The sequence below is a fragment of the Zeus faber genome (assembly GCF_960531495.2).
Source record: "Zeus faber genome assembly, chromosome: 6".
Taxonomy (NCBI): domain Eukaryota; kingdom Metazoa; phylum Chordata; class Actinopteri; order Zeiformes; family Zeidae; genus Zeus; species Zeus faber.
Genome location: NC_137201.1, coordinates 10,408,053 through 10,433,052, shown reverse-complemented (window position 1 = coordinate 10,433,052; position 25,000 = coordinate 10,408,053). Strand labels below are relative to the sequence as shown.

The 25,000-nt window shown below is 43.9% G+C and overlaps 1 protein-coding gene across 1 annotated transcript in view; it reads right to left on the bottom strand.

The window, feature by feature from the left end:
• necab2 (N-terminal EF-hand calcium binding protein 2) overlaps nt 1-25,000 on the bottom strand; it is a gene marked incomplete at both ends in the record, with an annotated part of 99,600 nt that overhangs the window by 13,901 nt on the left and 60,699 nt on the right. Inside the window, 4 exons of the mRNA XM_080003137.1 lie at nt 4,459-4,515; nt 9,847-9,926; nt 23,883-24,007; nt 24,418-24,554. Coding sequence (XP_079859263.1) covers nt 4,459-4,515; nt 9,847-9,926; nt 23,883-24,007; nt 24,418-24,554 — 399 coding nt within the window. The remainder of the gene's footprint in view (nt 1-4,458; nt 4,516-9,846; nt 9,927-23,882; nt 24,008-24,417; nt 24,555-25,000) is intronic.

Here is a 25,000-nt window from a genome sequence, read left to right as displayed (position 1 = left end):
ATATCTATTCAAATTTCAAATAGAAAAATAGACGGACAGATATGAGGAGAAAAACAGAGGTAGTGGGAGGGTGTGGTTGGAGTTGTGGCTGTGGTTACTCAGGAAGCACTAAGGAGCCTGGGTAGAAGCAAGTAGTATCACAAATATACTAATTATAATAATATAAAAAAATGTATAATGACTATATATAATTATTGTACAAAATGTCCCAGGTGTACAATTTTGCCATGGAGAGGTGGTTTCAATAACATGCTAATGTGATAACGATGGCTTTATATCTCACTGTTTAGCCTCTAGGGGGCGCCAACTATGATTGTCGTGATATCTCCGATTGGATTAAAATGTTTGGCATTTCTGGGTTCAGCGATTTTGGCAGTTGCTCCGTAGTATATTGTGTTACAACATACTGAATTTTGTGTGAATATATCTAAAAAAGATCCATAATAAGAAGTTGTTATTTAGAAAATTTTGAGAAATGTGTTGTTTGCGAAATCAATCTGAAAGCTGTCTCTCGGACTTTGTTGTTAAATCCTCTTCAGATTATCCGTCAGAAGTATTCAGATGTACAGAACCATAAGTACGGTATATCTCTTTTAGCCAAAGGCGGTGTAAACTATCCAGCAGCCAGATAAATAATTACAGAGCACCCCATGAATATTGATAGGGTTATTAGATTCACTTAAGAATATTTTTTACCAACTATTTGTATACTAATGCAGCTTCACATTATATAATACCTTCGTCGCCACACGTTCGTGTTGGAGGTTTTCATTTAGAAAATCTCAGAAGGTTGAGGGGAGAAGAGATATGAACAAGCAACCCATCCAGCACTGCGTTGGACGGCTATGAACAATGGCCTAACGAGGACTGTGAGCCTTTATTTGCCTGATCGTCAAGGAAAGATGCAGAAACGTGAGGTTGGGCCAAGTAACGGACTTTGGGGAACGCCACGGATTCCAAGCCATGGGCCTTCCAAATGTGTGTAAAGAAAACAAACGCCCCCCCGTCACACTCCTAATGTCTACCGCACAGTGAACCCCCTCTTCATCCGACCATTCACTCAGAAAATATTCCTGGACTACAACCGTTTGCCGAGCGTAACCCCATTGTACCCAGGCGCCGTTACCCGCCGTGTTAAGAAGGTTGTCTATTTCGCACTTGAATTCCTACTTTGACTTAGTCAGCGTCGAAGCAGGTTAAGGTTAATTCTGAGTGTGTCTGTGAAAGAGGGCCGCGCTAAGGTGTATGACCCCGCACAAGGCGTGAAGCTTGTATTGCATATTTATAACCTCTCCATACATTTTTCATCACAGTCTTCAAAGCCCGCCCTGCTGACACCCTCTGTACACGGGGCCCTACTTCTTCTCCCTCACCTTTTCAATGTCTGCCTCGCTCACTCTCTCTACCTCTGTCCAGCAAGACGGTCTAATTCACATTCCCGATTGACATTCAAGCTGATTTTTCATCCCCTCTCTGATCCCTTTGCCTGTAAAATTCTCCGCGGCGAATTTCTCTCTCTCTCGCTCTCTTTCTCACCTTCCTCCCTCGATTCGATGACGCCGCTGCCTTTCTCGACGTTTCATTGCTTCATTTACATGAAGGCTCTTTATATAACCTCCATTCCCGCTACGGTCGTTTACGTTGTCTCTCTTCCCTCCGATTTCATCCTTTGTTTTTCCTGCCCCGAGAAGCTTATTTTCTTCCGCGCCGGCTCCCCCTCCTGTCATTTATTCCTCCATCATGCCCTTTCACACAGAAAGTCTACCTCTCCGTCTCCGCCATGCCTATCTCCTCCCGGATCCCTTGGATCAAAGCCCTTGTGCGACTAATCTGTCTGTCGGTGTGATGGATTCACCCACTTCAAATGATTATAAAGCCATTGCAAGCTTGAGTGTCTGTTGCGTAAGAGCCTCAAAAGTCAATGTACATGCTAATGGGGTGAGTAAAATGCCGTACAAGGAGCACTTTCCAGTCAGCGCGCCTTCGCCGCATACTACTGTTCATTACGGGGTGCGGAGGACCCACCGTGACGTGGCGAGGAGAGGATCTAAGCATCCGAGATCTACCGGATTCGGAGAGAAGAGACGAGGGTGTAATGGAGTGTGGACAGCTCCCCCTCGGTGGGGAACGGGGAGGTCAGCGATGGTCGTGGGTTTGTGGGAGGGAGGGCGTGATGTAGAGGTGACGAGGAGAAGCACGACCTTGTTGAGAGGGACTATAGCTGCTGTGGAACTGAGGGTGTCAAGAGGTGAGACTGTACATCGGGGCTGTAGAACAAAGGTGTGAATACGACTGTGTTGGATGGCAATGGCTGCGATTTGCTGTGGGTTGGACGCTTATGACAAATGTACTTATTGTAATTTTCTTTGGATGAAAGCCTCTGATAAATGAGCTCATTTAATATAATGATATAATGGCTTGGCACGACATTATGAGGTGAGGGGAAGATGAAGGTTGACGACGGAAGGGTCATTTTATGACCATAAAAAAAGGGTTTGAGCAAACACATTAGGGAGCTTTGAAATATGGGAATGATGAGCTTGAATCTTCCATTGGATAGAAGAGTAGAGCCTGACAGGTCGAGACAGGGAAGGTGGAGGGAAAGCAAGGACATAGCAATGAGCAAAGCAGCTGCAGGGGGTGAGTTAACAGCATAAGATGACTGACCCATTAGGGCATCATCTGCCAGAACCATCCCGCGCTTCATTTACAACTCTTCAGTTGATGTGAGTCTGCAGTTAATTTCCCGTATTGGCGATTTAGAGAAGTTTTATTTAGCCTGCATCAGAGCATTATGGGACCTCTAAAACTATAAATGGACCAATAGTCGCCCAGGAAAGGGGTCCCATTTGACCCCTTTCCTGATTGACTGGTTGGGAAATGCAAAAGTTCTGAATTAGAGCCATTCAAACAATGCTTGTCCTTTCTCATCAACATTATTTTTCAAACAATAATATAACATTAAGTTATTGCAAGCTAATATCTCTGCAGGGCATTGTGTGGGAGGTATGAAAAGGACATGCTGTGTAAGCAAATGAGTGGGCTTCCATACAGTAAGAGCCACTGTCCACTCAGTGGCCATTTCCCATTTATTCATCCTGAGTCAGCACAGCTGTTTTTTCTTAAAATCTATTTTCTGAATGGAGTGACCTAGCAGCAATAACTGTACGATAAAGACAGCTCAATCTGTATGCATCGCTCTTTGGACTGTCTATGTTTGCCGAGATGTGGAAGTGAGAGTAAGTCTTACGACAAATTTTACGATTTTACGATTGGGAGAATTTTGAAATGCATCCCCAGCTTTAGTGTTGTATAAACACCTATGAAAAACATTTGGAAAAAATGTAGCATTAAATCTATTTTGATCACTTCTATCCCCAACCTGAGGGTTTGGGTTAGATGCCCTGCCGTTGGAAATCAGAAAACCATGTTAACACAACGCTATTACCTTAATTGGTGCAAGTGTTAATGTGCATGTTACACACTCTCTACTTCTAAATGAAATTTCCAAAACAAGCTCATACTCCACCCTCACTGTGCCGCTGCTGACTCATCACTCAACAAGGCCCGCTCCGTAAATTCAGCACCATGGAGAGCGACTGTCTCCAGCGCCGTGCTGTGGCGTTTCACAGACAATAACTTCGTTATGCAGCTGTTCTGAGTAAAGAAACCTCCTCCGCCACATGCAAATCAGCTCCTCCTAGTTCCTTTTTATAGCAGGATCCTTTCAAGTATTCGAATAACATTGCGTAACAATGCAAATAGGGTCCTGGAGAAAAGGAGCTCACACGAGAGTTAATGAGGTTTTTTGTTTTTTTTGGGGGGGGGGGGGGGTTGTTTTGTTTTGTGTTTATCTTTTTCACAAAGATGATGCTGGAACCAGTTTTGTCGCGAATGGGTTTACATGTTAATTAGTTTCTGTTACTCTGCCTCTTTATAAAGCTGTAACCTGAGAGGCGCTCACGTTGGACTATTTCCCTCCTCAGGAGTGATAAATTCTACTTGGAGTTCGACATTCCAAACCTAATATATGAGGTGTGTATGAATCAGCATGGATGGCAGCTTGCAGTAATCAAACAGCAGCAGATAGTTGTCCCTTCTGCTGTTCCATCGTTTAGTTATGATTTATTCTTCATTCTGTCTATAATATATTTAGGTTGAAAACAATCGCTTCTCTCTGACAACTGTCGGTCCAACAAATTGGACACCACTATGGAATATTTCAATATTGTTTTATGGATGAACGGGAAAAATATAGATCTTTATTGGACAGGCATTTAAAATGTATGACTTGGGATGAGAATAGGCACCGCTCCTATTATACAATAAAGTTATCGACATTTAATAATAACCAACCACCTAGTTTAGTTAAGAAGCTCCCTGTTCCGGTGAGGAGGGGAGGCGTGCGTTTGTTTGGGGACCGATAAAGACGAGTCCCTCTTCTGTGTCTGTACTTACTGCGCTGGCGGTGCCGTCTGTGTCTGTTAGCCTCTGGTGCAGATCAAGCCAAACAGTCTGCAACGAGAAGCACAACACAAAAACAACAACAACGGCAGCCACATGTCAGTGAACCAGAACGAGGACATCAAACAGCAGCAGCAGCAACAACACCGATAACATCCCATAAGCAGGCAACAGACACTGAGCACAAAAGCAGAGATCCTAGGAAGAGGGTGGAGTTAAGTGTGGATGGAAAAAGCATCTGGGCAATTATGAGGCTTTAAAGGGAAAAAACACAAATTTTCAGTATTAAAGTGGCCAAAATCTTACCAGAGTTGTTGTGTGGTCCATAGAACTAATTCCTGCATGAGGAGAGCCTCATAGAGATGAATGGATAATCTCAATTCCATTCGAAACAGTGTGAGTCGAAGATTAAATGTGCACTTTTTTGAGGTTTTCCATGGAAATTAGCTACATTAGACACAACAGCTACTGTATGTACTGTACTTTACAACAGAAAATATAATCGTCGTAGTGACTTGTAACCATGTGGACATATAAGCCCTTATTGGGAGTTCCACCTTCCACCTTCCGCTGCTCATCGAGCTCCACTGGTTACCTGTAGTCGCTCGCATCAAGTTCAAGTCTCTTATGCTTGCCTACAGAGTGATTGTTGGTAATGCTCCCGCCTACTTAAATGCTCTTGTAAGAGCACATGTTGCCCCCCGGATGCTGCGCTCGTCAAATGGGCGTCGCCTGGCTCTGCCGGCCATACAGCCACGGCAATCCAGGCTATTCTCATTTGTAGTTCCACGTTGGTGGAAGGAGCTGCCAAAAATGACCAGAGCGGGGACCTCCCTCTCTGTCTTTAAGAAGCACCTGAAGACCCAGCTCTTCAGTGAGTACCTCCTGTCCTAATCTACAATTACTTAGCACCACCTTGCAGTATTTATTGTTACACCAATGTTGTTGTTACACTAATCTCTGTCGCAATGTAGCTGAATGTTATTCTCCCTTGTAAGTCGCTTTGGATAAAAGCGTCTGCCAAATGACTAAATGTAAATGTAAATGTAAATGTTCCCGGTTGTGAGGTATATGCCCTTATTTGGAGTTCCACCTTCTCTGGCTGTGGAGTACATGCCCTTATTTGGACTTCTACCTTCCCCGGCTGTGAAGTTATGCCCTTATTCGGTGTTGCACATTTCCCTGGCTGTGGCGTATATGCCCTTATTTGGATTTCCACCTTACCTGTCTGAGATGAATATGCCCTTATTTGGAGTGTGACTGTCCCCAAAAGCAGTGTAGGAGTGTAGGAGTTGGTTCTATGGACCACATAACAGTTCAGGGGGTATAGTTTTGGCCATTTTAATACTGAAAATGGGTGGTATCACCCTTTAAGTAAAAAAAAAAACACACAAAAAAACATTTAAAACATTTTAATGAAGAGGAAGAAAAATAAATGGATTGTTAGGGTTAGGGTTAAAGTTAGGGTTAGGGTTAGTGGGAGCACTAGGGGACAAGCGGATGAGTCAGTTTGTACTAATTGTGTTAAGATGCACATTGTATGGATGTATGTGTAGTTGCCACTTATGTCATTCATAATAATAAGAAAACAAACCGTTCCCTCTGTCTATTTAGCACCTATCATTCTGTAATGAAACACAGAGCGTCAGTGACTTTCTGGGTGTCAGTGAGGTGAATAAATCGTGCCGAATTCGGTAATGTCACGCCTAAGATTTAAAAAAGCACAGCAGGGAGGCGTAGGAAAAATCTGGCGAGTGGCAAGTGAAAAACACTTGCGAAACACGCCCTCGCAACTTGGCCTCGCACACACTTAGCTCCTCGCAGGACTGATTCAGAGGAGGCAATCGGTGACATTGCCAATATAGTGCTCACAAAGGGCCTTCTTAAGTTTAAGATTTCTATCACTTTTGTATCACTCAGAGACATTATCACGAGTTATTTTTATTAAGTATGCACCCGATATCACTGTTATCGTGACGGAGAGAAGTCCAGATGCGAATGATTCATAAAAAGACGTTTCTGGGGGAGAATAGAAAGAAATCTCTGTGTTTTAGGTCACACAGACACACAGACTATCATGCAGACGACATAAAAAAAAAAGGCTCTTGCAATATTTAATGAATAAACATATCACAATGAGAGGAAGGAGAAAGAGAGGGCAAAAGATGGAGGGAGAGAGAGAGAGAGAGAGAGAGAGAGAGAGAGAGAGTTGAAGAGAAAGAAAGCAAAAAGAAAATTTAACAAAAATTGCCACTAAGAGGAGGACTTGCTGGCAGTGGGATTTCCGGTCGGACCCATGGGCGTGGCAGTGCCAGCTACGCGCGGCTTTATATTAAAGCGTCACAATTTAATATGTGGCTCTCACTCATTCAGTAAACAAGAAATTCAGCCTCAAACTTTGGCTGGTAATACCTTTTCCCTTCTTTTCACAGACATTTGGCAAGGGGCCAGCGCTAATTCCGAAACATAGTAGTCTCACACACAGGCACAGACAGACAGCGTGCATATAATACGGTTACTTAAAAACAAGCGTTTGGTTTTGGTATATTTTGGTTTGATTTGGGCTGTTTCCTCTGCAAGCGCCACTGTCTCGGTGTGTGAGCAGTACAACACTGGCTTTGGGGTTTGTCTGGCGGTCTTAAAGTGGTAATCCGCAAGATATGGTTTGGTTTAAAAAAATCCCAAATTTGATACCAGTTTAGCTCGCATGTTACAAGAAACAGCTATTGAATGCATTTGCGTTATGCCCTCGTTCCTCTAACCTTGTCTCCATTGTTGGTGGCGGGGTTCGCCGTCCTGATAAACCAGTGCAGCTAGTTGTGATCAGTAACCTGCCGATATGGATGAACATTCCTAAAGAAGAACAGCGCCCGCAGATCAAATCATAGCCCCACCAACCTCAAGAAAGTGAGCAAGGGTCGAGCCGAAAACGTTGCAATTTTGAATGGAATTATGGGACTTGTGGTGTAATCAAACCGACACAGACATATGGAATGGATTTCCACTTTAAACTTGTGCCAAAAGGACATATCTAACTCATTACACTGTAGTGAGTGGAATGAGTTAGATATCTTTATCTCTGGGGTTTCTGAGATAATTTATCAAAATCTTTTCTCTTATTTGCTACCTCGCTCTCTCCTAAAGAAACACCAGGAACCTATTCGACATCTGTTGTTTTGCGCGCGGCGGTAACCCAACAAAATGTTCGAAGGAAAGTTCCGACCAGTGGCTAAGGGAGAAATGATAAATCGAATAATTTATTTGTTCGTCAATAAAAAATGTATTGAAATAAACTGAATAATAAGTCTCATGATGTATAACGGTCCTTTTTTGTGCTCTTTACAACTTCAAACCAATAAACAAGATTCAAGATTCAAATGCCTGTCTGTTCCATCATATCCAATGAAAAGTGTTGCTACCTGCTGGGTAAACATATTAAGCAACGTCAAGGCGGCTGTTGAAGTTCAGTTTGTCATTTTGCACCTTTTTGCATTACTTTACTGTTATTCCATGGCTGCATCTACAGTAATCACATGGGTTAATCTGCTAATGAGCAATAACTGAGCAAAATTCCCATCAGTGTGTAAAGTTACTCAGATTTGATCATTTTCATAACAGAAGGGTAAGATTTGCCCACCAGTTTAACTGTTAAACCGGCAGACTGCCTCTTTCAGTCTAAATCCACTTTGTGCCGCATTAACCAAGGAGTGTAAAACAGTGTAAATTTGACTGTGCACTGAAATTCAGCGAGTGCGGGGTCCTCCCGCTTTAAGGAGTGTAACGGCCCCGGCTGTGCCTCCGATTGTTGGTTTCCCTTGTGTTTCTATTCGTCCCCCTTCCTTGTGTCTCCTGCCTTTCCCTGTACAGTATGTAGTCTGTACTGTATGTCTCAGTGTGTGTATGTTGGCGTGGGCGTGGCTTCCCGTCTACTTTTTTACACATGCAGACAATCGCCGCCTCATCTCCTCTCCTCATCTCCTCCTCTCCTCAGCATTTAAACCCCGGCTCTTCACCCGCTCTTCTCCAGATCGTTGTTTCACCTCCCTGGCACCACACAGTAGCCAACTTGTGTTCAAGTCTCCTTGATTCCTCGTGTAGTGTTTGTTTATTGCTAACCCGTGTCTCCATGCCCCAGTGTCGTCCCTCCTGCCTGTCTGCCCGCCTGTCTGCCTGCCGCCGCTTCCCCTTCCACGATACCCACCGTCTACACATCTCTGTTCCCCGTCTTCCCTCTTGCTGTCACCGGATCCCGCTCCCCGACTTCCCCTCCGCGCCAGACCCTCCTCCATTAAATAAACCTTTTTTCCTCCTTTCTACGTCTCTGAGTCCGCGTCCTGCGTTTGGGCCCCGCCCGCGCTCGTAACCGCGAGTGATTTCTGATGACCCTCCATTTAAAATCCTGTTAAGAGCAATTTGCAGATTACAATAGCGGACGTTCGAATATACATAATTCATCGCCTGTGTGGAAGGGTGGAATCAGCAAATTAAAACCAGGAAATAGAAAAGCTCTCCGGGAAACACTCACATATTGATGAGGCCCAATAAACCCACCTCAACCCCATTTCCCCATGCAAGAAGCTTGTGCACGTACAGTACAGAAACTCCACGTGTACAACTCACAGCGATCGCCATGTCTGCAATGACACATTCTCCAACACCTGGCCACACATCAGTCTCCTTCCATTCCCCTCTGTTTCTTTTTGCTTCTCTCTCTCTCCACCTCCCCTCTCTCCCTCTATTTATAATGGCGGTACAGCGGGTTGGGTTATTCTTAGCGCCGGTGGCTGCACATAGATTCAGCGGGTCGGCCGGAGCCCTGTCGGAGAGGTGAGTAAGGAAACGGAGAGAACTGGAGAGAGAGAGGGAGAGAGAGAGAGAGAGAGAGAGAGAGAGAGAGAGAGAAGAAGAATGAGCAAGTGAAGGAAGGAAGAAGGAGGAGAGGATTCGGGGGGGACAGATGGTGGGAGAATGGGAGTGGGGCCGAGGAGGGTAAAGGCGAAGGGGAGGGGGGCAACTAGGGAGCAGAGAGGGCTGCTGCTGTGAAAGGAAGAGGAGCTTCCTAATTGCTTCCCCCTGCTCTCTGCCCCAACCCACCCCCCACACCACCCCACCCCACCCCCCCCTGTTCAATTACCTCCTCCTCCTAATCACCGTCTTTTTAACCTCCCTTCCCACAGCTCCCTCCCCCCTTTTTCCTCTCCCTCTGACTAACTATATCAAAGCAAAGCGTTGTCCAATTTGCTGGTAACGGCTCCAAGTCCGGAACGATGGAAGAAAAGAACCGTCAGAGCGACACACACATTATATGGATGTGTGTGTGTGTGTGTGTGTGTGTGTGTGTGTGCGTGCGTGCGTGCGTGCGTGTGTGTTTATTTTCCTCACCTTGTTCTCCAGGCGTCCTATCAGCTCAGCCAGGCGGTTGATCTGGGCTTCTAGACCCTCTTTCCTCACCTCCACCACACCTGACACACACACACACACACACACACACACACACACACACACACACACACACACACACACACACACACACACACACACACACACACACACAGCAGGAAAAAGAACATGATTATCTAATACTTTTCTTTTAAAAACCTTAAGTTGTACTTAGTATATTTAGTATGCTTTTCATGTATCCATAATTCATATATTATACCTTGTGCTACTGTGTTATTACACAAAGCGAATTGTTGTGAAAGTGTGTTCAAAATTGTACTTACGATATGCTTGAACATATTAGTACACTTTTAACAAGTCTTTCAAAGCATGGATTAAGTTAGGGTTAACATTTCAATATATTATCCATATAATATTCATATGTAGTTTTGGGGTTGTGTTTTCCATTAATGCTGGTTGTGTTTGTGTGGTTGTGTTTTTGGTAATTTTCTTGTGTTTTGTATATTTGCACGTGTATTCTTAAGTTGCAGTGCGTTGAGCTCTCAGGGCCACCGTATGGAAATTCAGAATAGAGTAAAGGGAAAACACAGGCAGGTAAACTGGAATATTTCAGAATATTGTTTAGAAGTATGACCGTGTAGCCTGACACCGCATGGCAATGGAAAACTAATGAGCGGATATTTGAACAAACGCCCTTGATGCAAACTTAAAAAAAATGTAATCAAATAAACACTACGTTGTGTGTTTTCTCCTCTCTTCCTCCTCTCCTCTCTCCCTCTTTATCTCTCTCTCTCTCTCTCTCTCTGTTTGTTCGCCTCTGCGGGTCGGCCGCACCATGAATATTTAATGGAAAAGGACTGATAAATAGGGCCGATGATGATAAATAGCCAATTATATCTGTTTATCGTCCAGGAATCCGACGTGTTGAGAGACGGGCGAGAGGAGGACAGCGATGGATGGGAAGCCAGGTTCCTCCCCGGGGGTTTTTTTCAAACACCAAACTTAGAGTTTAGAACTTAGCAGTGAGAAGATATGGGTGGGAAGGGATCTTTCATTTCCGTGCATTTACATTCCCACAGTATAATTCATCGCAAACTATCTAGGACCATAACACCGTGTCTGCCCACTGCTCGTCCATTTCCCTCCCTGTCATTCACTTTGATCCCGTTCAGTCCTGTGGCCACGCCCCTCCTCCTTCATCATCCTTCCCTCTTGCGCCCTGTTCTCTCGCTCCTATGCTTCTTGCTTTTAGTCTCTCTCCTCTCTCTGCCTGCCTCCTTAACTGCAATCCTCTTACCAACTCCCCACCACACACACACACAAGCACACACATGCACACATACACGCACGCACACACACACACACACACACACACACACACACACACACACACCGCACTCACGCACGCATACACACAGACATGCACACATGCACACACACACACACACACACACACACCTTAAAGCTGATTTGAGCGCCCACTGCTTGCTATTCATTAAAAGATTTAAGTGCCAGCCAATTAGGGGACACTACACACACCACAACCTTCACCATCGCTACCAGCACTCTCATTGGTCAAACAAACCATCGCCCGTTACCAAGGAGACAGTCCGGGATCGACACTCTCTTATTGGGGAATTAACTTGAAAATGAAGCCTCCCCGTGAAATTAAAGAGGTCAGCGTCTCCTCCTTCATCAGTGGCCGCTGTGCTAATAGACAAAGGAGAAGTTTAAACACCTTTTTTTTTTTTAGCCAAAAGCGTCAACATTTTGCTCTAGAGCCGACAAACGTGCGTCTGTGAAGACGTTCTAATTCAATGTCTGAAGTTTCATCTGCGCTACTGAGAGTGAGAGTTAGCGGGATTGAGTGAATCTTAAGACTCATGAGTCACATACTGAAAATGATTACGGGGGATTAAATCAATATGGAAAGAAGACCAAGGCATTTTGCATAATTCATATCGCATGTGACGGATTTACAGTTTGTAAATTCCGTTCAAACTTAGCGCCGAACCGACTCTTCTGACTCTTGTTCATCGTTCAGGAAGTCCTCCCTCGCTCACCGTGTGTTACACCAACTGAATGAAACAAAAGAAAAAGTTGGAAAATGTAACAAATCCATTTACTGAGTGACTCGTCAGCAACCGAATCTCAAAAAAGAGTCAAACCTTTCATCACTAGTGGATAAAAGCATCTTTTATAAGCTCATGGAAATAATATTTCACATCAAAATTGAGAGTGGACAGAGCACACTGTGCTCGGGAAATTCAGGACTGTTGATTGAACTTGAATCTTTTTTATTGAGAATGGAGACCGAGGTACAGAAACATTTGAAAATGTGCAAATGATGACATGACAGACATCATCTCTTTTTTAAGACTTACAAAAACAGACAAAAGACAAACATGCAAACATTGTGTGGAAGGGGGATACAAGCAGAAATAAAGGAAGAAACAATATAAATAATAATAATAATCAATATTAAATGGCAATTGTATCTGTCTATAAATGTAGCCTCTATATAAACTAATAATAAAACAAGTAAATATAAATTATATTTAAAATGACAATAACAACAATAAGAATAAATAATAAGAATATGTTTGGCGATATTAAAAAAAAAAAGAAATAAATTGGTATATAATAATAATAATAATAGTAAAAAAAATTGTAACAATAATAATAATAATAATAATAATAATAATACAAATAATAATAATAGTAATAATCATAAATATTGCTGCAGGCTGTTGTGTATAAGTACATGGACAGTCTCAGTCTCAGTGTGCATCAATGATGATGTATTTATGTAGCTTTGCATATTTATGGAGATTTAAGGTACATGTCGAATTTACGTAATTTTGGTGGTGACATTTTTTCTTGGATTACACTTTCAATAACTTACGTTTCCATGAAATACAAAAAACATTGTGGTATTTCTGTGAGTATTTAACATATCACGGCTTCTATTGTTCCGACGCCTGGCTGGATCTTGAACGCATCACTCACTTGTACTTTCGAGTGGACTCCACTTGACGTGGTCACAAGTTTTTGTGGACCACTGTTTTTAATATTTTTCATTAATCCAAGATAAAATATCAATCGAACAGGTCCATAGAAATCTACCAGGTAAGAAAGTACATAAATATACACGTAAAGGCATAGTTTGTTGTCACTAACCACTGCAGAGTGACGGAGTCTACACCTCACACTGGACACGGTGCAAACGTAAATTCTGAATCAGAAGCTGTAAATTTATAGTAAATAGTATGATGATGTCATAAAGCATCTTAATGTAAATCTCATGTTGTTTATTTTGCTTACGAATAGTAGCATGTCAGTCAAGCACAACAAGCTGAATACTTGGGGTAAAATTTGGGTGGTTTTCCACTAATTTCTGCTCCATATGTTTATCGATTTGGATTCAACTTAAACCGCAAGATGCTTGTAACACACCAGTTCAAACGACACCTCAACCGTTTTCGTAGCTTATGTCATTGTTGTGTTCCTGGACCCCTAATGACAAGCACAATAATAAAGAAAATATAAGTACACAAAAGCACAAGCACCTAGCTCACCTATAGGAAGAGCCGGCCCTGTTACACAATGTAGCCCTATTGGTTGGATTATGTAACATAAGAAAACAAAACAATTTATTTTTAATAACAGGCTTTGCTAAAATTGCGTTCTGTTAAATTGCTGTGTTGGTTTACATTTTATGAATCGTTCAGCACTAATATTTGGTTTGATTTGGTTTATTAATATTCTGGCCCTAGGACCTGTATACAGCACTTTAGTCCATTTAATGAAATGTTTACTTAGATTGAATTTGTGAAGTGCATTAAAAAGATAATTCAATTCAGGATTTTTGACGTCAACTAATAGGTGGTGTGTGGGTGTGTCAAGTGCTGGAAAAAAAACAGTTCTTCCAGCAGTGTTCCCTGCCTTAGCCTCAGCCTCCGCCTCAGCAGCAGAGTGGGGGGAAAGCTATGGTGCTGTAGCAGCTCATGCTGCTCTTTGATGGTTAACGTGCACCGCTGTGCACATACACCTACACGTGTTCTTCAACAGAGTACATAGAGTACACTCCACGCTCCAGTTAAGTCTGCCACCCGCTTCCATGGGCAGGCCCCAGACACACACACACACACTCACACACACACACACACACACACACACACACACACACACACACACACACACACACACACACACACACACACACACACACACACACACACACACACAACACTATGGCTAACTGCCAGTGGGAGTATTCCTTCACAACTGATCGTTTAAAATTTTTTAAAGAATCCGAACTTCTTAGTTGAGTGACAGGAATGCAAGGAGAGGAGTCAGAAACTGAGGTGTGTGTGTGTGTGTGTGTGTGTGTGTGTGTGTGTGTGTGTGTGTGTGTGTGCATGTGTGTGTGTGCGTGCGTGTGCGCGTGTGTGTGTGTGTGTGTGTTTTTTTTTGTTGTCAGCAAAAACAATGCAGCATCCCACCTTTGACGAATAAAAAGGTGTAGGTCTATTTTAAGCCCTCTTTCATTCCCTTTTGAGTTCTGCCTCGTTCTTCCCTTCACCCCCACACTCATATCTGTCTCCAGCTACACCCCCTCGGTTCTCTTGTTCCCTCCTGAATCCCGCCGCTCTGAACGCTTTGACTCTCTTTCTTTCTTTTGTTTGCTCTTTCTTTCCTCCCTTCTTTCTTCCCTTCGTTTCTGCATAGCCGCTCCCAACTGTGTTCTCTGGTCGGCTTCAGAAGGAGGAGACGGCGATTCGGCGGTATTAAGAGATGAAAAACGAACATTTGTGAGGGTGTAAGAGAGAGGGAGAGTGGGAGGATGGGTTGGAGGTTCGAGAGAAAGAGAAAGAGAGCGAGAGAGACACCTTGACTGACGGAGCATGAAAAGAAAGGAATGGACAAATGACTCAGGGGTACGGAGATAAATAATGCATGCATGAGAAGAGAAGAGAGGGCTCTGGCACTGTGATAGAGGGAGGGTCACCAGAGAGAGAGGGAGAGAGAGAGATGGAGAGAGAGAGAAAGGACACAGAAAGAGAGAGAGAGAGAGAGAGAGAGAGAGAAAGGACACAGAAAGAGAGAGAGATGGAGAGAGAGAGAAAGGACACAGAAAGAGAGAGAGAGAGAGAGAGAGAAAGGACACAGAAAGAGAGAGAGAGAGAGAGAGAGAGAGAGAGAGAGAGAGAGAGAGAGAGAGAGAGAAAGGACACAGAAAGAGAGAGAGAGAGAGAGAGAGAGAGAGAGAGAGAGAGAGAACAGAAGAAAGGGATTAAGTTATTCAGAGCCATTAATCAATAGACCTGTCGAGCCCATTGATTAATGATATAGCGGAGAGTGAAAGAGTGAGATAGAGCGCGGTTTATGAAAGAGAGAGGGGCGGCAGAAGTTGGAGAGGGTGTCAAACGGATGTGTTAAAACTTTGCTTGAGAGAGAGAGAGAAAGAGAGAGAGAGAGAGATAGGAGAGGGAGGGAGGGAGAGCTTTGGATGATTCATGTGCCATTTATTGCTCGGCGGTCGTCGACAGGGGCTTGACGGTCTGGCTGTGCAGGAGAATAACACTATGTCATCTCTAGGTGACAGTTATAAGAGCCAGGGTTTGGTTTGGTTTGGTGGGAGTGGGATCTGGGACCGACCAGTAGAACCATCCAGAATTTCCGAACCATCTGCGAAATATATATATATTCCCGTATATATATGTGTATATATATATATATATATATATATATATACATATATATCGGACCTGAAGCCATTAGCCACTGAGCCTTCCTGACTCAGCGCTGGTCCAGTTTCTCGGCGGTCAGCGATGGAAGGCCAGAGCTTTACGAGGACCATGTACAGTACGACCGTGTTCCCGGTGCCTCCAGCTTCTCTCTGAAGCCGCTCCCGTTAATAATGGAGGTGCTTCTCCTCTGCAGTGCTTGGGGCTCAGCTTGACACATTTTTCCGAGCCCCGTCGGTGTCAGCGTGCGGCGCAGTGGCCTTGCCTCATGACTCTAGGTCAAAAATATCCCTGAACAGATGCGGTGGCTGACGGATGAGACAGATGTTTGGCGTATCAGCGGGGTGTTGTGGGTGAAATAAATAAAATAAGATAAATAAATAAATAGAATCCAGTCAATCAGTCGGGGCTGCACTCATTGTAAAAGAAGGAAGGTCCCCAACAAACGAATGTCTCTCCTACGCATGAGTGCAGCAACGGGAGGACCAGAGTGCTGGGAAGAACCATAGTGAAAAGGCCATTAAATAAATTCTGTTAAAGATTATTTTGTGTTCCCGTTCTCAACATCGTCAACATACTGTAGTACGGTTATAATTCGATGCACTGCCTTATAAATAGAAAAAGCCTTCTTTAGGGGCAAATTTGAGTACCTTTAATGATTACGATTAATTGCTATTAACTCAAAAAATAGTGCGCGATTAATCACAATTCATTATTTTAATTGTTTCACACCCCTAATATAGTATATGATGATTGGGTTGATATGTGATGTCAGTCTGATGTGATGACTGTCAACAAAGTTGTTACAAAAAATGTGTTTAGTCAAAGAAATGTCTGCGACTATACCTCATCACTCTGTGGCCCCTCATTTTACAATGAACAGGCTTCAAGCTTCAAGCTTTAAACTGCATTCAGAAGACTGCAATGTGACGGATTCCCACATACTGATGATCGAAAAGTCAGAGTTTGTTTACATCAATCATCGTTTCATTCCCGTCATTACCAGTAAGACAGGTTAGTCATTTGGGTCTAAAATCAGAAACAACACTGTGGCACAGCAATGAATATAACAACGGCAAAGAGAAGATGTTGCAATAAATCCAATTTCCTTTTTTAAATAACACCTGGAATTTGCAAAGTGCGACTGTCGGATGTTAACTTTGCTGGAAATGTGGAATGAGTTTTTGAACTGAACACAGATTGTGGAATCTATACCGAACTGCAATAGGGGACAAATCGACTCCAAATGGGAGTATGGAGGCGTGTCCATTTTGGAGAAAAGGCTGGACTGCGGCGTGAATTAAACCTTCCTGTTACTATTCCTTTAATGCAGCCTGAATCTATCTCGTGTCTTGTTCGGGGGCCGATGCAACTTTATTGAAACTCTCCCATGACGCCTTGTGAAAGTTCTTCCAATGACGGATGTGATTTACTGCTTTATATCCTAACAGCATTACATCTGACGCTAAATCAGTTATGGTCTCTCTCTGGTCCTCTCGACTCCCTTCCCCCAGAAATATAACCTTATCTTCTGTGAATGGGCTTTCTTCCGCTATCCTGCCCATCCCCAATGCAGCACTTGGAAAGACTCCATTATTGCATCTGCATTGCAGACCCCTCATCTTCAGGAAGCCCAAAGGGCCAATGTCTGAGTCTATTGCACTGGTACGCATCCAAATGTCCCTGTGGGACTTCAAGCCGGGGCTGCTGTCCTGTTCCTGACACTAATAAGGAACGGATCCTAAAAATATCAGAGAAAAACAATACATGGAAAATAAATAGTTTTCCATAGCAGTATCCATAGGATTGATTGTGGATTATTGCATCATTGATTAGCATTTTCCCCCTCTTTTAAAATAGAAAAACAACATAAAAATGAGTCGAGCCACTTACAGTAAATGTAACATCTTTGTTTATGTTTTTTATAAAAAAATAATGACATTTATTTTATATAAAATATTGTATATGGGGAATGTTACTCTACATGCATAAGGTTGAAATCCAGTGCATCTGACACATAAAAAGATATAGATATATCTATATATATATATATACATTATTTTCTCAAAAATATTTATTACCCTGATTTTTTTATTTATTTAGAGCTGTATGTCAAATTCTAAACCTAGTCAAACCTGGACAGGACATTTCTCCTACATCAAGATAAATGCCATCATGGTCAAGGGCCAAATAATCCACATTGTGCCACTAAATGGGAATACAGCTGCATTTAATCACACGGTTATCTTGGCCTTTCGGCCTTGAAAGTTAATCTATTTATTCTCAGAGAGGAGACAGATGGACACAGGCAGTAGCCAAAAGATTTTTTTTTTTCTGCTACCCAGATCACGGATCTGCCACTCTGCACCATTTGCTATTTAGTGAAGGGTGTATTTCTTCAAAATGTATACCTTTAAACACATTCCCTATTTCCCCCGATACTCCCCACTTACCCCCAGTGAGGCTCATCTTGTGAGTTTCGAGCATTTACATACAAATGAGCATCAAGGTGCTTCAGAGCCGCCACGCCAGAACACAATAAAAACAACAGCAGCAGAAAATAACCCTCACTCTGATCCATTCTCATTCTCCTTCTCAGACCCAATTCAACGGAGCTGAGCACCAGTGTGACATTAATCACAAGTGTTTTCTGCAGTTTCTGTGTGCTAGGACATTTTTAGCGCCTTAAACGTATTTTTATATTAAAATTCAATGGTTGCACAACAACAGACTTATTGAATATTGTTTGCGAGTCTTTCCTGCATTTTTTATTAAAAGTGACAAAAGTACATTTGGGTTTTGTAGTAGCAATGTCTAAAGTTAAGTATAGAATAAACTGTTCATTGGCAGAGGAAGGTAGCAGTCGCCTCACAAACCCGCAGCTTGACGCCTCACAGTGACACAGCTTGCTTTATGTTTTCATTTCCTGGAGCGGTACTCAAAGGGGCTGTTGGCAACGCCATCTTCATTGAATTTCCAGCACTGCCTCATACACTCTGATGCAACTAACTTTATAGTATATGAACTAGTTAACCAACCAAAATGCACAAAAAGAGGAATTCTGCTTGGATGTAGACAATGCAAAAGCAAATGTGCTCATTGGAAAAAGGGTAGACAAGATAGGAAATGGATACTCCAAAAGCGCCCCTTTTTTTTTTTTTAACAATGTTCAAGTGTATTAAACGAGCAGGTCTTACATGTCTTAAATGTCTATTGGTCTTAAATAGAGCGACAGAGAGCGACGGGGAATGGAGGAGAGTGACGGGGAGCAGAGGAGAGCGAAGGAAAGCGATGGAGAGCGACAGAGAGCAAAGAAGAGCGACGGAAAGTAATGTAGAGCAAAGGTGAGTGATGGAGAGTGGTAAAGAGCGACAGAGAGCGATGGGGAACAAAGGAGCGTAAAAGAGTGAAGGAGAGCGGAAGAGAGCAGCGGTGAGCGACAGAGGGAAGGAAAGCGAAGGAGAGCGACACAGAGCGACACAGAGCAACAGAGAGCGATGGAGAGCGATGGAGAGCAAAGGGGCGCAACAGAGGGTGAAGGAGAGCAAAGTAGAGCAAAGGGAAATGAAGGAGGGTGACGGAGAGCAAAAGAGAGCGATGAGAGTGACGAGAGTGAGGGAGAGCGACGGAGAGCGAAGGAGAGTGAAGAAGAGGGACAAAGGGTGAAGGAGAGTGAAGCAGAGCGATGGGGAACGAAGGAGGGCAACGGAGAGCAAATGAGAGCATAGGAATGTGACAGAGCGACGGAAAGTGAAGGAGAGCAAAGGTGAGTGATGGAGAGTGATAGAGAGCGACGGATAGTGATGGGGAACGAAGGAGAGCAAAAGAGAGAGAAGGAGAGCGAAAGAGAGCGGCGGAGAGCGTCAGAGGGAAGGAGAGCAACACAGAGCAATAGAGAGCGATGGAGGGTGAAGGAGAGTGAAGTAGAGCGATGGGGAACGAAGGAGGGCGACGGGGAGCAAAGGAGAGCAAAGGAGAGTGACTGAGAGCGACAGGAAAGAAGGAGAGTGGCGGAGAGCGACAGAGCGAAGGAGAGCAATGGAGAGCAACACAGAGCAACAGAGAGTGAAGGAGAGCGATGAAGAGTGACAGAGAGCGACACAGAGCAACGGAGAGTGAAGGATTGACTGATTGATTGATTGATTGATTTTAAATGATTTTATCACTTGTATGTCAAGCATGGCAGCATGTTCAGCAACTGCAAAGCCTCTGCTTCTTACGTAGCTGGAAGTCATTCATTTCCACTTGAAGGTGGCGGCCGGGAGCGAAGGAGACCGGCGGAGAGCGAAGGAGAGTGACAGAGAGCGAAGTAGAGCAACGGAGAGCAAAGAACCAAGGAGAGTGACAGAGAGCGACAGAGAGTGAAGGAAAGCAACAAAGACAGTGAAGGAGCGTGAAGGAGAGTGACGAAGAAAGTGAAGGAGAGCGAAGCAGAGCAAAGGAGAGCGATGGGAAACAAAGGAGAGCGAAGGAGAGCGAAGCAGAGAGAAGGAGGGTGATGGAGAGCGACGGGGAATGAAGGAGAGCGACAGAGAGTGAAGGATAGTGAAGGTGAGTGAAGGAGAGAGATTGAGAGCGGCGGAGAGTCAAGGATAGTGACAGAGAGCAACGGAGAGCGACGGGGAATGAAGGAGAGCGATGCAGAGCAATGGAGAGCAAAGGAGACCGTCGTAGACCATCAGAGAGCGAAGGAGAGCGACAGAGAAGCAAAGGAAAGCGAAGGAGAGCGACAGAGAGCAAAGAACCAAGGAGAGTGACAGAGAGCGACAGAGAGTGAAGGAAAGCAACAAAGACAGTGAAGGAGCGTGAAGGAGAGTGACGAAGAAAGTGAAGGAGAGCGAAGCAGAGCAAAGGAGAGCGATGGGAAACAAAGGAGCGAAGGAGAGCGAAGCAGAGAGAAGGAGGGTGATGGAGAGCGACGGGGAATGAAGGAGAGCGACAGAGAGTGAAGGATAGTGAAGGTGAGTGAAGGAGAGAGATTGAGAGCGGCGGAGAGTCAAGGATAGTGACAGAGAGCAACGGAGAGCGACGGGGAATGAAGGAGAGCGACGCAGAGCAAGGGAGAGCGATGGAGAGCAAAGAAGAGCCAAGGAGAGGACGAGGAATGGAGGAGAGCGACGGAGAGAAAATGGACGAAAAACTCATCGTTGTGGAAGCCGGTTTCACCCTTCATTTACAGGGATGTAATTAAAAAAAAAAGATGGAAGAGGTTTTGGGAGGTAGTTGGGTCCCTGGTGAGGTTTATTACATGAGGCACTGAAGTACAAATGTGAAAGTCCAAGCTGGATCTCTGGCGAAGTTACCTTCTCGTGGAGACTGTCCCTGTACTTCCATATAGAATGATTAAAAACATTTTCAATCTACAGTACGACGTCATAGAGCACAAATCACACGGTCAGAACACGTGGATGTTTTTTGAGAAGTTAATCCGACGAGTAAAAAACAAGCAAATAACGATAACAACTGATATCATTTAGACTGTATGTGCATGTACACACTCACATACATCCCCTAAGAAAGAAACAGAAGGTTGCAAAGTTTTTGTTATTGAATCTTTTTTTTTTTTATCATTAGTTGAAGACTCCAAGAGAAAATCTTAGGGACACCTCCAAAAGGGAGAGAAAGAAAGTGGTCAATATTCAGAAATAACTGCCACTGTTGACCAATCAGGATGGAGCATTCCACAGAGCTGTGTACTAAAGGCTTTTAACCTTTTGTACTGGCAAACCGAAAGCCTGAAAGTCACGGCGCCGTACATCCTCGGTAGTTATTAACAGAATATGTCAGAAACAAAAATTCAAAAATAATCGATTTGCCTTGAGTAAACACGGCTGCCTGAGGCTGTTATCGATGCACCGTTGTGGCATTATTAATCAACGTGTTTCACGTGACGTTGCTCTTACCGTCAAGCGTCTGCTATAGGAAACGGATGAGAAAGTGTAAAGAAGTGTTCCGGCTGCTGTGTTATGCTGCTGCTGGGGGCTCACATGTCTCTATTATTACAGCCCTGTCAATCGATCCTCTCCTTCTCTGCTCTACCGATCACTCAGGAAATCAATAACCTATCTGACAACGGCTCTGTGGCCCTTGACTGTCCACTCTGTTACGCTCAGAATCCCCAAGTGTTGGGGTTGCACCGCACGCCCGCTGGGCACTTGGGCAGCGCATTTTCAATTCAGTCGTTTATTCCGTTTCTGACAGATTTCTTTGGTGTAAATGAAGAATAATTCAGACGTTGCTCTTTTCTTCAGGATTTTGTCGTGTTTGTGCGTCATGATGCCTGAAATTAATAGAAATAATATTTACAAAATGGAAAGCTCCTTGATTTTTTTTACAAAAACTCTTAATGTGCACATCATACAAAAATAGGAAAAATTGCTTTCAGTTTATGTGGAACAATATGCAAGCCTATTTAAATGTAAAATTCTCATTGCCACTGAGCCAATTAAAATGCTTGATCTTTGAGTTAATTACAATTATAATTATAATAAAAAAATGACATAATTCTGTTTGTTGTTTTTTTATTGATTTTACAGATTTTTTTTCATATTTCTATTTTGTATTGGTTCATGTATAAATTCATTCTCAGTCATACATTTCTATTTAATTTAATTTTTAATTTCTGTTGTGACTTGATACCACCGTTAATGAGGATTCTACTTCAATGGTTTCTCAAGGTGAAATAAAGGTTGATCAGTTAGTTAATTGATTGATTCATATTTCACATTGTAGGTGTTCTATTATCTATTTTAATTTGTTGGCCAGGGACCTTGAAGAAACGTGACTCAGTGGACCGGTGCGTCGCAGCAAGAAAATCAATGGAAAGATAAGTTGTGTTTCCATATCAATGCGATTTAACGCTGTGAAATGGAAAACGAAAAAGTCTTCCCAACACAGGGGCATATAAAACCAAGAATCCATACTCTAACATCGTATCGCTTGGAACAGCCAAGAAGCCTGTGAACACTTAGGACGGTGGGAAAGGTCCCTACGTCGATAACAGTTTCTTTGTTTCCTGCTCCCGAGTTTGCCCTTGAGCAAACAAGAGTCAGCTTCCCTGCCCGGCAGCTGACCTCTGCGGTGCTTAATGAAGAGGTTGACCGCTACATCGCCTGTCAGCCGGACAGCTGCCAATACCAGTGTCCATCGGAGACCTTTGCATCCTCTGTTGCCTTTTTTTCCCCCTCCGGGCCTCACTCGTTTTATAGTGTTTTGTTTTTTTTTTGGTTAATTTTATCGCGCGACTCAGCGACGAGGTTCCAGAGTCCAGATAAATAAACGTCACGTCCCGCAGCCTTTAGCACCTCCGCCTCATTTGCTCCAACGAGTGCAGAGGTGTTTTGGTGAAGGTGTCCACTAACGGGCGTTGAAAAGGGTACGTTTACATGAAAGGGGAGAGGAAAATAAGAATGAGAGATTGAGATGCAAAAAAAAATATATATATATGGAAGATGGAGGGAATCAAAAGAGAGGGGAGAGGGTGGGAGACGAAAAGGGAGTAAGGGCAGATGACAAACACTAAAGGAAAGGCAAGGGCAGTCTTCCTTCCCCCCTTTCCTAAACGCCTTTCTTTCACTTATTCCTTCAGTCCTTCAGTGCTTCCTCCACCTGCCTCCCGCTCTCCTCCATCCGTCGTTTCTTCCGCTCTGTGTGAAATCACCGTTGCGTTTGTTTCCTGCAGGTGACTGAATCAGCGGCCAAATCCAAAGTGGGGCCATTTCAGGAAGGCAGCAATTGTGTTTGTGCACGTACAGTTGGTGTGTATGTGTGTGTATAATTTGCACGTGTGGGCACTGGTTTGGCCTTCGTAGGATAAAACTGTTCTGAAAGGGGGAATGCAAGCCATTTTCAGCGTTAAAATGGCCATAATTACATCCCCCCCGAGTTGTTATGTGGTCCATAGAACTGAGTGTCGGAATAGGTTCTATGGACCGGACAACAAGTTCTGGACAATTTAATGACGAAAAATGTGTGTTATTCCCCTTTAACATGAAGCCACTGTGTCCTTTAGAGCCAAGATGCACAAATGGCAGAAGCTGCGATTACTGTATGGTGTTATTATTGGAGGTCAATCACCTCCGAGCACCACCTGAGTCTGCAAGGTGCCATTTCCTTGACAGACCTTTCTGTATAGGTCAAAGGGTTTATCTGAGTGTAGTGTGTGTGTGTGTGTGTGTGTGTGTGAGTGTGTGTGTGTGTGTGTGTGTGTGTGTGTGTGTGTGTGTGTGTGTGTCTGTGTGTGTGTGTGTGTGTGTGTGTGTTCCTCACCTGACGCGGTGTTGATGGCCCTGATGGTCTCCTTGGCGCTCACTCTGTTGTTAGGGGGGTAGTCAGGGACGGCGTTGTCGTAGCGCTTCTCCGGGATGCGAGGGCTCCCCTTGGGGACGTAGTGACTGTGGAGACGGAGCAGAGAGAGTGAAAGCATGAGGGGGGACGGGGGGGGCCGGAATTGGACGGGGGTGGGTGGGGTGGGTGGGGTATAGGATCTGAGATGGAGAGCGTGCGAATTGGTGCGTGTGCGAGTGGCAGACAGTGTAACTGGAATAGACTGGGTCTTGAACCAGCGCCCGGTTGCCACTTTGGCCAATGACACTCAGCACTTTACACCTAATGCCAGGATGGATGCACACATATACTTATACACACACACACACACACACACACACACACACACACACACACACACACACACACACACACACACACACACACACACACACACACACACACACACACACACACACACACACACACACACTTAGACACACACACAGTAAATACCCATACTAAGGCTGAGACTCACCCTGATTGGCTGTGCTGCTCGTCAATGGCGTCCACGGCACTCTCCACCGAGTTGAGCAGGGACTGTATCTGATTGGCCGATTCCTTCAGCAGGAAGCGGGTCACAAACTGCTCCACGTTGGTCCCTCTCTCGTACACCTGGGGGGGGGTGTATATGAGTGTATATGAGTAATTTCAGAGATTTCAGAGAAACGGCCGCCGAAGGGGTGAGGACGAGGGAGAGACACATCAACGGGCGGAGAATAATGTGTCTCGGGAATCCCACCGAGACAAAACACAATATACAAACCCCAATTGTGTAATATGTAAATAAAAACAGAATACAATGATTTGCAAATCCTTTTCAACCTGTATTCAATTGAATACACTACAAAGACAATATATTTAATGTTCAAACTGATAAACTTTATTTATTTTTTTTGCAAATATTCACTCATTTTGAATTTGATGCCTGCAACACGTTCCAAAAATGCTGGGACAGGGGTAACAACAGACTGGGAAAGTTGAGGAATGTTCAAAAAACACCTGTTTGGAACATTCCACAGGTGAACAGGTTAATTGAAAACAGGTAAGTGTCATGATTG